General features: G+C 33.8%; 1 protein-coding gene across 1 annotated transcript; it reads right to left on the bottom strand.

Moving 5' to 3' along the window:
* Positions 1–6,372: 6,372 nt before the first annotated feature.
* Positions 6,373–7,899, bottom strand: LOC127861369 (uncharacterized). Its single transcript, XM_052399766.1, has 3 exons — positions 7,688–7,899; positions 7,044–7,396; positions 6,373–6,852 (listed from the first exon to the last, which is right to left on the bottom strand). Exons 1-3 carry the CDS (start codon positions 7,875–7,877, stop codon positions 6,598–6,600), a joined length of 798 nt encoding a protein of 265 aa, XP_052255726.1. The 5' UTR covers positions 7,878–7,899; the 3' UTR covers positions 6,373–6,597.
* Between the last annotated feature and the right edge of the window lie 5,204 nt (positions 7,900–13,103).

Genomic DNA, 13,103 nt, shown 5'->3' with positions numbered 1-13,103 from the left:
CACAGAAAAGAAGAAAAAACACGTTGAGATCAAATTCGATATTGTTGTTTTGAGATGGTCTACTTCTACATTCTCGATATCTGCATTGTGTTCTTGTATTAGAGCATTACTGTATGACTTAAGAAAGATTTACAATAATGAGCCTTGTTCTGAGAAAACTGGGCTTAATGCATGTGCGTAAAGTGTCGTCCCAGATTAGGCGTCTGCACAGGCTAATCAAGGACGACGCTTTCCGCTTTTATGGTATTTTTAGTTTCAAGGAAGTCCTTCTTTAACGCAAATCAAGTTTAGGCGTAAAGTGTCGTCCCAGATTAACCTGTGCGGACTGCACATGCTAATCTGGGACATCAGTTTACGCACATGCATTATGTCCAGTTTTTTTCAGAACAAGACACAATTGTTGCAGTAAGATGCATGTTAAACTTTTCGTAGAAATAAGGATATCTTCAGAACTCGCCTCATTAAAACAGGAAATACATTTCTTATTGACCTGATGTAATCCCTGTTTTAACACATTGCAACATTTCATAACAATTAAACTAAACCTACCTGTTTAAGTCGAGTGATGAAATTACACAGAATGAAAAGTTGTATATCCAATTATTTACACCGTGTTTTGAGTTTTAATGTCACTGTATTTTCAATGCGTTGCTGGTCTCTGATTCCGCTTGACCATCGTTCCCATTTTATTTGTTCCTACAACCAATCCTTTATCAGAATCCGTTTCGAATAAAATGACGTCAAAGTAAAGGATTTCCCTGAGAACTCCATGGTTATGAATCAAAACGCAGCAATTGAGAAAAACATGTTAATCACTGTTGAACATAATGTGGCGACTAATTGATAACGTTTCCGCGACGTCAATGGTTAGTTAACACTGGACGTTAATTTACTCACGTCGATATTGATGACATTTTGGATGTTTAAACTCATTTAATTTATTAATTTAAGATCAAAATCGGATTGGACGTTTGAAAAGATGTTTACATTTATAGTTTTGCCTTGGGACATAAGTAATGGTAAGTATTGATAGGGATGCTGACGAAAACCTGATCTATCGTTTATATTTATTTGAAAGTTAAATATTTTCTATTATTGAAAACTTAGTAGTATATCGAAATCAAATTGTTACTTTTATGTTTTAATTAACTTAAAATATATAAAATGTTTGATACAAAAAAACATGTTTTTGATTTTTTTTTTAAAGTTGTCATTTCATTAAGGGAAATTCGACATTTGAAATAATGGGATTAATGTATACGTGACAGACTAATATATTTCGTTAATTAGCATTAAACGTGCCACATTATACTTCTTTTATTTGCTTTTAGTCTCTATAACGCTCAAAATCAACGAAAATTTCGTAAAGTATTTCGTAAAATAAAGTTAACACCTAAACAATCAGTGTTCCTTATAGCAAAAACCACAATTTCAACGCTAGATGGGGTATGATTACATAGATTTTTGTAGATACAAAATGCTCGTTTTTATTTATTTGTGCAAAATTAATTCCATTTTAATTTCCCGCGAATATATCTATTCATACGACACACGAACACCATGTTAGTGTTCATGTGTCGTATGAATATATATCGTTGCGGGAAATTCAAATGGCAAAAAAACGAGCATTTTGTATCTACAAACATCTATTTTACCAGACCACATCTATAAAAATTCGGCAATTGCCATAAGGAACACTGATTTTTAATAAGTTAAGTTTATTTTACGAACTATTGTACGAAATTTTCGTTGATTTTGAGTAGTAATGTTTCTTTAATAAAAATGTGAAGTCTTACATAAAACTGAAAACTTGGCTAAAATTGTTATGATGTTTTTACTGAATTCTATTTTGAGCGCGGTTACTACAAGATAATGAATTGCACCGCTTTGGTAATGATCTGACCAAGGAGAGAACACTTGACATAGAATACGAGTCAGCATTTAATAAACAAAAACTCATATTTCAGAGTGAGTCCAGATACTTTTTCGAACCGCTTTCTTCTGTAAACTATCAGTTACAAATAGTGAGGTCAAAGTAAAAGCATCAACGATCGTTTTAAATAAATTGCTTACTGTTTTATTTAAATGGATATCTGTCATACATCTGTCATACATATTGATGCTAAGTGTGACCCAATCTTCATACCTATTCTTATATAAACACATAATAGCAGGTCAATGCTGCATAAAAATGAATCAGTTTTGTTTTGGTGTTTTATAAAAAATAATTCATGGTTAACTAAAAAAAATTATGTCGAGTTTTCGCGATTAAACAATACTTGAAATATGACGCAATCATTAGCGAAAGAGTTTTAAAAATCTGTATACCTATATCCTGTAACATGTAAAGAAGCAATCCAGTCCGTAAAAAACAGTTAAACATGTTAACAATCAAGTAAAATATGATACATGTACCATAATTGTACAAACAAACAGATCAGTTCGATAATTAAGCATTGTCGCTTTATTTCAGGCAAATTAACGTCTTCAACGCCCATATATTTACACTTCCTCTTTGCACATATCAGTCGCGTCTAGAAAAAATGGTTCTTAGACCATATTGGAATGGTGTGTCTCAATAAATTCATCTACATTCGTATAGCAGGATGAGGAAAACTGTCCGCATACGAGACCATGCGCGACTTTTAAGCAGACAGGGTAGCTAATAATCACACTTCTTTCATGCGCAAAGTGGTCGGGGGCTGCACTGGCCGCACATGGCATAGCACCCATTTCACACAACGCAGGGTTCTCTTTCTGTGCATACAATGTAAAATAAAAAGAATATGAAGTGTGAACATGTGCTAGTTTAAGGAATTGTGTGAAACAAACGATATGGGTCCACTACGTGCTGATTAGTAAATAAATATTAGTTTTAAATATTTTTTGGCATTCTATTAAATTAATGATTTTGTATTAGTTATGATGATATCAAATATAGTTTAAAAATATATACGTTCGTCAAGCAAAACAATATTACACTTCAACGAACATGCTGAGGAATATTAAAAAGGGAATTATTGTTTTATTATCAACATATGAGTGAATCATTACGATCCCGTAATGTTGTTGTAATTTAATTTTGCGATGACAAGTACATGTAGCAGGCGACATACATTTTGTAAACTACTTGGATTTTAATGTTTCTTGTTTTCTTTAATGTTCTTTACAGTTTTCAATTAACAATAGCCGTTTTGTAACAATGTTTTATTTCTTTGATTACTAGTTGGAAAAAAAAACAATTAGTTCGTTAATTAAACCTCGTATTTCTTTGTTTAGAGTACTTAAAATGGATTGAAAATAACATAAGAACACATAATATAAAAACGTATTTCTGTATAATTTGGAATTAAGAAACCCATCAAAACCTCGGTACAAAGAATGCTGGTCAATTTTATCCAGATAATTATTTCACTTACATAAAAACAATTGATACGGCATGTGATTTGTAAGGGAATATTTCTAGGTAAGCATTGCTTTTATCAACAGATGTGTTGGTTATAGCAAAAGCCAGTTAATTCCTGGATACTTCTATTCAGTGCATTAGCTTGCGTTATTGAACACGATGCCCACTAAAAAAATCTTCTGATGTTTATTTACAGTCCAAACTAAAATATAAGCTATTCAGACAAAATAAAAACTCGCATGAATATTATACCGATGGTTTTGATTAAATTAACAACGCATAATGCCTTCGATCAACACGTCTTAGACGACTGCTCTGCATCTCCTACAAAGAGCGCAAGACCAACGAGTTATTCCGCACACGACAGCAGCAACCATCAAACGACGAAAGCTGGCTTGATTTGGTCTGAGCAAACTGTCCCAAGGCACGCTTAAGCAAAGTCGCCATTGAAACCGCCACGAGAACAATTGGTTGGTCTGTGGGAAAGAGTGGACGTTCTCCCCATTGATGAGCTGTTCATAGAAGCCAATAAAATACCTGACTGGCGGAGTGGTTGTGTGTCGTCTTCTCATTTCATCACACAATGGCCTGGCAAATCAAGGGAATGACCACCATGATTATAACTTTCTCATTCATAGCACGCATTCTTTTGAAATAGATTTATACAAGAACGTTTCTGGTTGAAACATAATGTAAACCTAATAAAACAATGCAGAAATTTTAAATCAGATTTAAAAAAAATAAACATTTCTGGTTGAAACATAATGTAAACATAATAAAACAATGTAGAAATTTTAAATCAGATTTTTAAAGAATAAACATTTCTGGTTGAAACATAATGTAAACATAATAAAACAATGTAGAAATTTTAAATCAGATTTTTAAAGAATAAACATAGAAAATGTTCTTGGACAATATGCAGACTATAACAATTTAACGACATCTAACTAACTATATATATATATATATATATATATATATATATATATATATATATATATATATATATATATATGAAATGTTCCCCAAACAATCTTTAAAAAAATCAATAGCAAGATATATATATACAATTATAAATGAAATGTTTATAATATCTAAAATAAGTCTGTCCAGTGGATGCTTGATATGGACATAATATGATTGTTTGGCCACATAAAATAGTCCCTGTCATTTATTTGACATTTTGTTAAACACTGGAGGACGGGTTTTTGCAGGATTTCCTTAAATCTTCAAAATACAATAGATACATTTCAAAACCCTATGTGATCGATTTAAGCTCACCAGTGCTCTACATTGCCTTTGTATTTGGCATCTATTCGCCTTTGTACCTCATCAGTAGGTTCTCTAAACCCGTCGCATCTATACGGTTAGCTTGCCTGTATTTGTTCAATATATGGTTTATAAAATAAATTGCAGTCTGTCATAGTTTGTATTTCATTCCATGTGCCCATTTTTTCTTTTTTCTGCCCGGACATGCAATAACTATTTGGTAATTTTGTTTGTATATTAACATCATTACCGCATGCTAACTTTTACGTTGTAATTCCATTTACAATCTCTGTCTGTCTTGGTTATACTTTCATGTCCGTTACTATTTCTTACGACCTTAGCCGATGACCGTTATGTCCACTTCAGTACACTAATTATACGTAGAGTGTACTTCATATATGGTACATATCGGCATATCAATGCTTTACACTAAATGTGACATTTAAGTGCCGACACACATCTCCGATTCACAGAAAATGAAATGACAACTGATTGTCTTCTAAAAATTCTCAAATACTCTTTAAGTTTTTCTATATTTTATATTCCAGCATGTGATGAGTGATTTAATAGTTGTAGTAAACTTTGACTGATAAATGTTACTTTTAAAACAAGCTCTCAGGGCGAGATGAAATGGGTAATATTTTGAGCTCAATGCTTGCTATCAGTTTGAGGATTTAGTTGGACTTCATATGGAAAAGGGTGGGATTGTTGAAATTGAACAGGGCGACCTTCTTCAGTAAACTCATCATATGATAACCTTCACTTTTGTTTGTGACTTTTCTTTTCCTGATTTCTTTGAAGTACCTTTATTTCATGCGGAATGTTCCTTATAAAAATAGTTAGATGCTAATACCAATGAATACTGTGCGTTACTCTATAAAGCCATCAATAGTCAATAAAAAGCCGATTGGCGAGAAAACATGAAAATTGACAAATGAAAAAGGACAAAAAGGTGGAACAGGTACACATTTTTTAATGCTGGGGCATAAATATTAAATGGAATGGAGGATACAAATGGAAGCACCCCTGCCATTTTTCTTGAGCTCAAAACAAATAAAGTGCTTAACCCATTTATGCCTAGTGGACTCTCCAATCCTTCTTAATTTATTTCCAAAATAAGGGATGTCTAGTATATTTATTTTTATATTTAGAATATTTCTTACAAAAATTCCTTAAGAAAACAGCGCAGACCCTGGTGAGACGCCGCATGAAGTGGCCTCTCGTCTTGGTCTACGCTGTTTGTCAATGCCTTTTTTTCTAGACGGTAGGCATAAATTGGTTAATAAAATGTTTAAAAAATATCACATCTTTCTACGTTGTCTACCCAATTAGCATGCTGTATACATTACTTGATGTAAAACATTGTTAGGTGGAAGTTTCAACTTTAAATTCTGCTGTCACATGTAATCAACACACACCAATATATCAATTCTTTGTAATGCACGTAAGTTTTAAAACGATAATCTTTCATAGCAGACGATAAAATACTAATACGTCTATGAAACTTGGTGAAATTAAAGCACATTAACGGCACGGCCAAGTTTTTTGTATAGAACACACAAATAATATTAAATTAGGTAAATAAATTAATGTTTTATTTACATCCAATATTATATAAATAGTGTGAATATTTCAATGGTAAACAACAATATACAAACAGATAGTTAAAAATGCACGTAGAAAGACTAACAAAGTAAGCAAAAGGGTTTTGGATAAGGTTAAAATGTAATAAGTACGGTATAACAATAATAGTGTACACGTAAAGATACAATATATCAGTGTGAGGAAAAAATATAGATAAATCACGTTCTATTCTAGGGAATTATATATTCAATACAAATCAAATTCTTTCTTTCAGTATGCACAAATACATGTGAGCAAACGCAGACATGTTTTATTTAACCTGTCCGCGGTGGAAGGTTTTATCCGAAATTAGTTGCGGAACCTGCGGTTGGTGACGTAAATCCATTATTAAAGTTTTGGTTCGCACTCCGGAACCCGTCAATAGGTGTCCAACCAGTCTGGCCGGAACCGGAAAGGAAACCGTTGTCAACACCCGTCTGCTGGTTCAACGCGCCCTGATTTCTGGAAGCGGACTGGGTCCCGAGCGATGAATCCATGGCAAGTTGTTTGTACATTCCCCATGGGTCGCTGTTTGCTGGCGACATTCCCGAGCCCTGTAATAAGTATAAAAAATAACTGTTGATAATCGGCATTCATGTTTTTCAAAATCAATTATCGCATTATTCGAAAACCAATCTTGAAGCATATTTGTTTATTGATCTTAACTCTGAATAACATTAAATGCAATTATTGAATAATATTTAAACTAGCATAATATACATAATTGTTTATACATATCACTTACAAAGGTATCAGTTGTTGCAAAGGTGTTGCTTGGTTGACCATTAATTGTCCACGAATTAGGAAGAACTTGCGACTGGTCCATCAGTTGTCCATTTAGTCCATTTGGTGAAAATTGTCCATTCTGTCCATTAAGGGACAATTGTCCATTCAGTCCATTTGGTAAAAATTGTCCATTTTGACCATTTACTGGCCATTGGCTATTTAAGCCGTTTTGACCGCTTGACAACCATTGACCGTTCTGAATGCTAATTGGCCGCTGCCCGTTCTGACCAAAAGTGTTCCACTGCTGACCCCAGAACGGACTTGCTGACCACATCTGACCACTGGCCGTTCCTCCCGGAAACAATGGGCTCCCTGAAGAAAGGAATATTTTTATATGTGACCATTATTTAGAGTTTTTATTCAAGTATCGACAAAGGAAACGTTTACGTCATATGATTGACTGTCTTATTCAGGTTGCAGGTTCACGTGACTTTTTAGTAATCACAATTATACGTTAATTGATGTAAACACACCTGTAAATGGTAATTTTTTCAAATAACTTCAAATAGCAAAATACATCCGAATTACTTTTGTACTATGCCTGTTTTTTGTTAAAAAAATTGATGCGTAATGCACAAAAAATCGACATTGAGATCGCCTTACCGAAAACTGTGTTACTTGTCCACGCACCGCCTCGATGCCACGGTGAGGGAATAATGGGTATCAGGGGCAGATTGATCCCAGGGACCATAGGTGGCGGGAGTGGATTCCAGGGCATCATACGGAGCTGGCCCTGACTCATTGCAAGGGCACACAAAGCTAGGAACACGGCTAAAAATATTGTCTGCTGCATGATGTAAATGACGATGTTAATATGTCGGCTGAAAATGAAAAATGAACAGTGAATTACAAACAACAAAGTACAATGTGTATGCACGTTTAATGACTCGTACGCGATCTGTTCCAAAGGATTGACATTTAAGTTTTCATACCATAGAGTAATAATGCTATATATTAAATCGGTAACAAGAAATTTCATAGAGAAACCCGATTTCGGCGTTTTTATACTGTTCACTTCGCGATTTGTTTCTGCATTTTTATTATTACATTTGAGTATTTCTATATGAATCCAGAAACATCTACAATACTTGTTACGGTTACATGCATGCTTTACTTGCTGGAGCAATTAAGGAATGTCGACAGAACAACCCTGATTAAGAAGAGATGACTCGTCTTACTGACCTGAAGGAAGCCCTGTTTAAAATTTCATACAATTTAATAACTTTACTTACCTTTTTCAGTCGAGTGATGAATATATACAGAAGAAAAGATTATATCCAATTAATTTGACCGTGTTTTCAGAGTTTGTTTTGCTGTATTTTCAATGCGCTATTGGTGTCTGATTCCGCTTGATCATCGTTCCCGTATTTATACGTTCCCACAACAAATCCTTCTTTAGAATCCGTTTCGAATAAAATGACGTCACACTAACGGATTTCCCTAAGAACTTCATGGTTATGAATCACAACGCATCAATTTACCAAAACATGTTAATAATTGGTGGACAATTGGTGGTGACTCATTTTAAACGTTTCCGCGACGTCACTGGTAAGTAAACACTGGACGTAAAATTACTCACGTCAGTTATTGACAAGCAATTTCGGATGTTTTACATCCATTAATTTATGTGATTGGACATATACAAAGTTGTTTAAATTTATAGTTTTGCCTTGGGGTTGTAAACATTGATAATCATAGATAGGAATGCTCAAAACATCATGGTCTTGCGTTTACATTTATTTGAAAATATAGTGTTTTGAACGATTCACACGTTACTCGCATAACACAATTATATTGATGCGTTGATGTTCTAAATACACTTACTTGAATAACTAAACGGGAATGTTCTTATTTATATTGATAAATATATTTTTATGACATTTTAATAAGGAGGAATTCTACAACGAAAATAAAAAACTAATTCATCAGGAATACGCATAAACAATTTTTTTTTCTCAGTTCTATTTTGAACACGGTTTTGCAAGGTAATGAAAAGCACACTTTTGGTAATAATCTGGTTTAGGATATAAAAAAAATGACATAGAATATGGTTCGGCAAGTTAATAATTACTCGTATACTAAACTAAACAGTGATTTCAGCATAGCACCTGTTAATTGCATTAAGTCCAAAGATAAAGAGTCAAGTAGCTATTTCTAACCGACATCTATGCTAGGATAAGTTACACAAACAAATTATAATGTCAAAGGCAATGTATCGACGCATGTATAACATCAATTCCTAATTTTGGATATGAGATAATTTTTATTATAACATAAACACAGTCAACGCTTTCAAAAGCGAAATCTATTCAAAAACACGTATACACATATATAAGCCAGTACGATGTATAGAAACAATGCCTTCTGTTTATAACGCAGTTTTACAACTCAACAATCACGAATCACGAATCACGCTTTATTTCATGCATATCGACATGTACAACGATGATACAATATATTTACAATTAATACTTTAATAATGACTATCAAACACACACAGACATTAATACATTTGTACGAGCGTAAACAACATACAATAGTATTATGTATTTCATATGGACCGCGTCATGCGAAACTATTCGACTAGCGTAGCTCCAGACCAGTCTGGTCAGGATCTACCATGTCCACTTATTTAACAGCGGAACCGTGTATGACTTAAATACGGACGTGGTATCTCCGTTTCTGGAGCAACCCTATGCGCATATACTTTAATACTAATGTTCGCATTATGCATCTCTTATAATGAAAATCACGGGTCCACATGATGCATACTGACATTGTAAGGCCTTGCTCTGTGAAAATGAGATTTAATGCATGAGCGGAAAGTTTCGTCCCAGATTAGGGACGACACTTACCGCATAAACTGGATTTTTGCTAAGAAGGGACCTTTTTAACGAAAAATCTGGCAAGTTTCCTTACAGTCTTGGGTGTAAAAGTTGGCATGATTTTGACAACCCAATGAAGACTATCAGAGCATTTGTATACATGCAAGCATATCATGTATGCGTCTTAAGTCAGGAAACAATCCCTTTAATAAAATACCACAACATTAAACTACATAGCTTACACCGTATTACATCATAAATGAACATGTTTATAACGTTAACATGTCTTATTTTTACCAAAGGTTTTGACGATGTTTTGAAGCCATAATTTTCTTTGTATTTAAGAAACGCTTAATTCTTTTTTTCGCGCATGCCACAATTGACAGAACTGTATCGCGTATCTGTTAAAAATTGACACAAGCATTACAAGTGTACACGCGATACATATTACTTGTAGATTTTAACCTCATATTTTTCCTTAAACATTAAAACAATTCGAATGTTATTTTTACTGCTCGTTTAGTGTGAATTTTTGAATGGAACTCAAGTACCTTCATATTATCTACATTATGTTGTATGTAAAAATAATTTTATAAATTAATATTTTTTATAGAAATTCCATTTACTGTGTCCTGGTGCTTTTCTGAATGTTACTAAGAATATATTTTTTTGAATCCAAATCAATTTCTTAAATATAAAAAACGTCGCAATTGAAGTCAATTATGTTCAACGATAGCACAGGAATCGTGTGTAACAATAATTAAAGTGATAATTCACTTTAACATTATCGTTCTTCAAAAAATTATTAAATTGTAATTTTAGCATGTTCATTAATTATCACTCTATATGTCCGACACTTCGTCGACAGGGACGAAATTTATGTTTTAAATAACATTTCAAACATCATAATACGGAAAATGAAGTGCATTTAGTGTAAAAAGGTATAACCACGAATGAACTCTTATTAATATTCGAGAATAATAAATAAAATCTAGATATCAATTATATTTATGGAGAAATCTGACGATGCATTAATTAATTATTTTTTAATGTGTTCAGCTCGTATATAGAACTTCTTCCATTTTATATCAATGTATCTTAAATGTTTGCAATTAAGCCCACATCAACTGGTAATCAATCCACGAATAAATAAATCCACAAGCTCGGAAAATTAATATTTACACTTTGGTGAATACACACATCCTTTTCTATTTTATTTTGTAAATGCAACTGCACACATTTCATAAAAAATCACCCAATAAGATGCACTTTTCAATATCAAATTCACCTGAAGTTACTTGTAAACTCGCATTAAGAAAAAAACACAATTAACACGATCACTCACTCCTAACTTGTGCCTAAATAGTAATCTACAATCTTTCGCCACACACTTAGTGCACATGTATTCTTTCAGCTTGCGGAAATCGTGCACATTGTACAAACACAGACTATCCCGTTAACACGCCGCAGTAACATATAATTCAAGCTTTGTAAAAAGCTTGTCATTTTTCGGTTTGCCCAAGTACTAAGCCCATGTTGCGTAGATCCTTGTACTATTATGTTACTACGCGATCATTCAATATAAACTCCACTTTCAGTATCATTATACAACCCAACATATAAATTTATCAAAATTTAATGACGTTTTAACATCTCTTTATAACATCAACATGACCAAATATTTTGTTTATTTTTGTTATTCTTCTCTTCTCATTTTTCCTTTTTCCTTCTTTCACTTCTTGCGGGCCGGGCGCACGATAGCCTTTTCCTCATCCAATTATTTCTTGCACTCAGCATTACATGATGTACACTGACATAGGAGTGTACAAGATGAGGATAGGTTTGTTCCACTCACGTACTATGAAAAGTAAAGGGCTTCAACAAATGAATATGTTCGAGTTAGTTTGCTGGCTGGCAATCCTTCTTCTTAGAGGAGGCGATGTCCATCCAAATCCTGGACCCGACAGCTCCCTTGATATGTCATCCTCTTCTTCGGGTACATCTTTCTCATCTTCAATGAATGATGCATTTGCCCATAATCTAAAAATTGTTCATTACAACGTTCAGAGCTTCCTCGCCAAGAAAGATATTCTGTATACCGATCTCAACAATGTTGATATTATAGTGTTTACTGAAACTTGGCTTAGCTCAACAGTTGACACTGACGACCTACTTTTCCCTTCTTATCATAAGCCGTTCAGACGGGATAGAAGAAACGATCCCCATGGAGGTATTCTAGTATACGTAAAATCCGATCTCTTTGCCATTGAGCGACCTGACCTACAAAATGATGATCTAGAATGGCTATGGGTCGAACTACGTATAAAGAGAAGGCGTCTTTTATCTGGCTCTTTCTACAGACCACCAAACTCTTCTCTTTATCTATTAGAATGCATAAACGATTCGATCTCACTAGCCGTTGACACTGGTATTGAGAACATTGTTATTACAGGTGATTTTAATCTTGACATGAATAAACCACAGTGCAGGATCAAAATGGACTCCCTTCTTTTACAGTATAATCTCACACAGATTATTAAAGAACCCACTCATTTTACTGAAACCTCGAATTCCATTCTTGACCTTTTTATAGTAACATCTTCCTTAAAAGTGCTAAAAAGCGGCGTTGGAGAACCCTTTCTTAACCAGCAACTTCGATTTCATTGCCCAGTCTACTGCGTCATAAACTTCAATAGAATAGCTGGATCTAATTTTAAACGTAAAATATGGCGATATAAAGATGGGGACTACACTAATCTATGACAACTTGTGCAGAATTTCGATTGGAACAGTTGTTGTGATAATAATATTGACATATATACTTCAAATTTCACACGTCAACTTATCAGTCTCTGCGAAGTTACAATCCCGAACAAAATAGTTACAATAAGAACTGCCGATTCTCCATGGCTACATACTAATATTCGTAAGAAATTCCGACGCCGCAAACGAGCATACAAAAAAGCCAAGGTTACCAATTTAGACCGACACTGGCACATCTTTCGCCAACAACGTAATATTGTTAACAACCTTGTCAGATCAGCGAAAAAAGTGCACTTTGAAAATCTCGCTAAACTTATACGTGAAAATCAACACTCATCATCCGACTTCTGGAAAATAATAAAAAAAATCACAAATAAAAACACCACACAAAACGATTTGCCTCCCTTAATTCATAATGGTACCATATATCA

Source organism: Dreissena polymorpha, chromosome 16 (genome assembly GCF_020536995.1).
Source record: "Dreissena polymorpha isolate Duluth1 chromosome 16, UMN_Dpol_1.0, whole genome shotgun sequence".
Classification (NCBI taxonomy): domain Eukaryota; kingdom Metazoa; phylum Mollusca; class Bivalvia; order Myida; family Dreissenidae; genus Dreissena; species Dreissena polymorpha.
This window is presented reverse-complemented; position numbering and strand designations above follow the sequence as displayed.

Bases quoted from the DNA above. Each gene is read 5' to 3' on its own strand.
- LOC127861369 (XM_052399766.1), bottom strand. From the start codon at position 7,877: ATGCAGCAGACAATATTTTTAGCCGTGTTCCTAGCTTTGTGTGCCCTT. The intron at 7,397-7,687 runs GTAAGGCGATCT...TCCTTTCTTCAG, and splicing joins GACAAGTAACACAGTTTTCG to GGAGCCCATTGTTTCCGGGA. The intron at 6,853-7,043 runs GTAAGTGATATG...TACTTATTACAG, and splicing joins TTGCAACAACTGATACCTTT to GGCTCGGGAATGTCGCCAGC.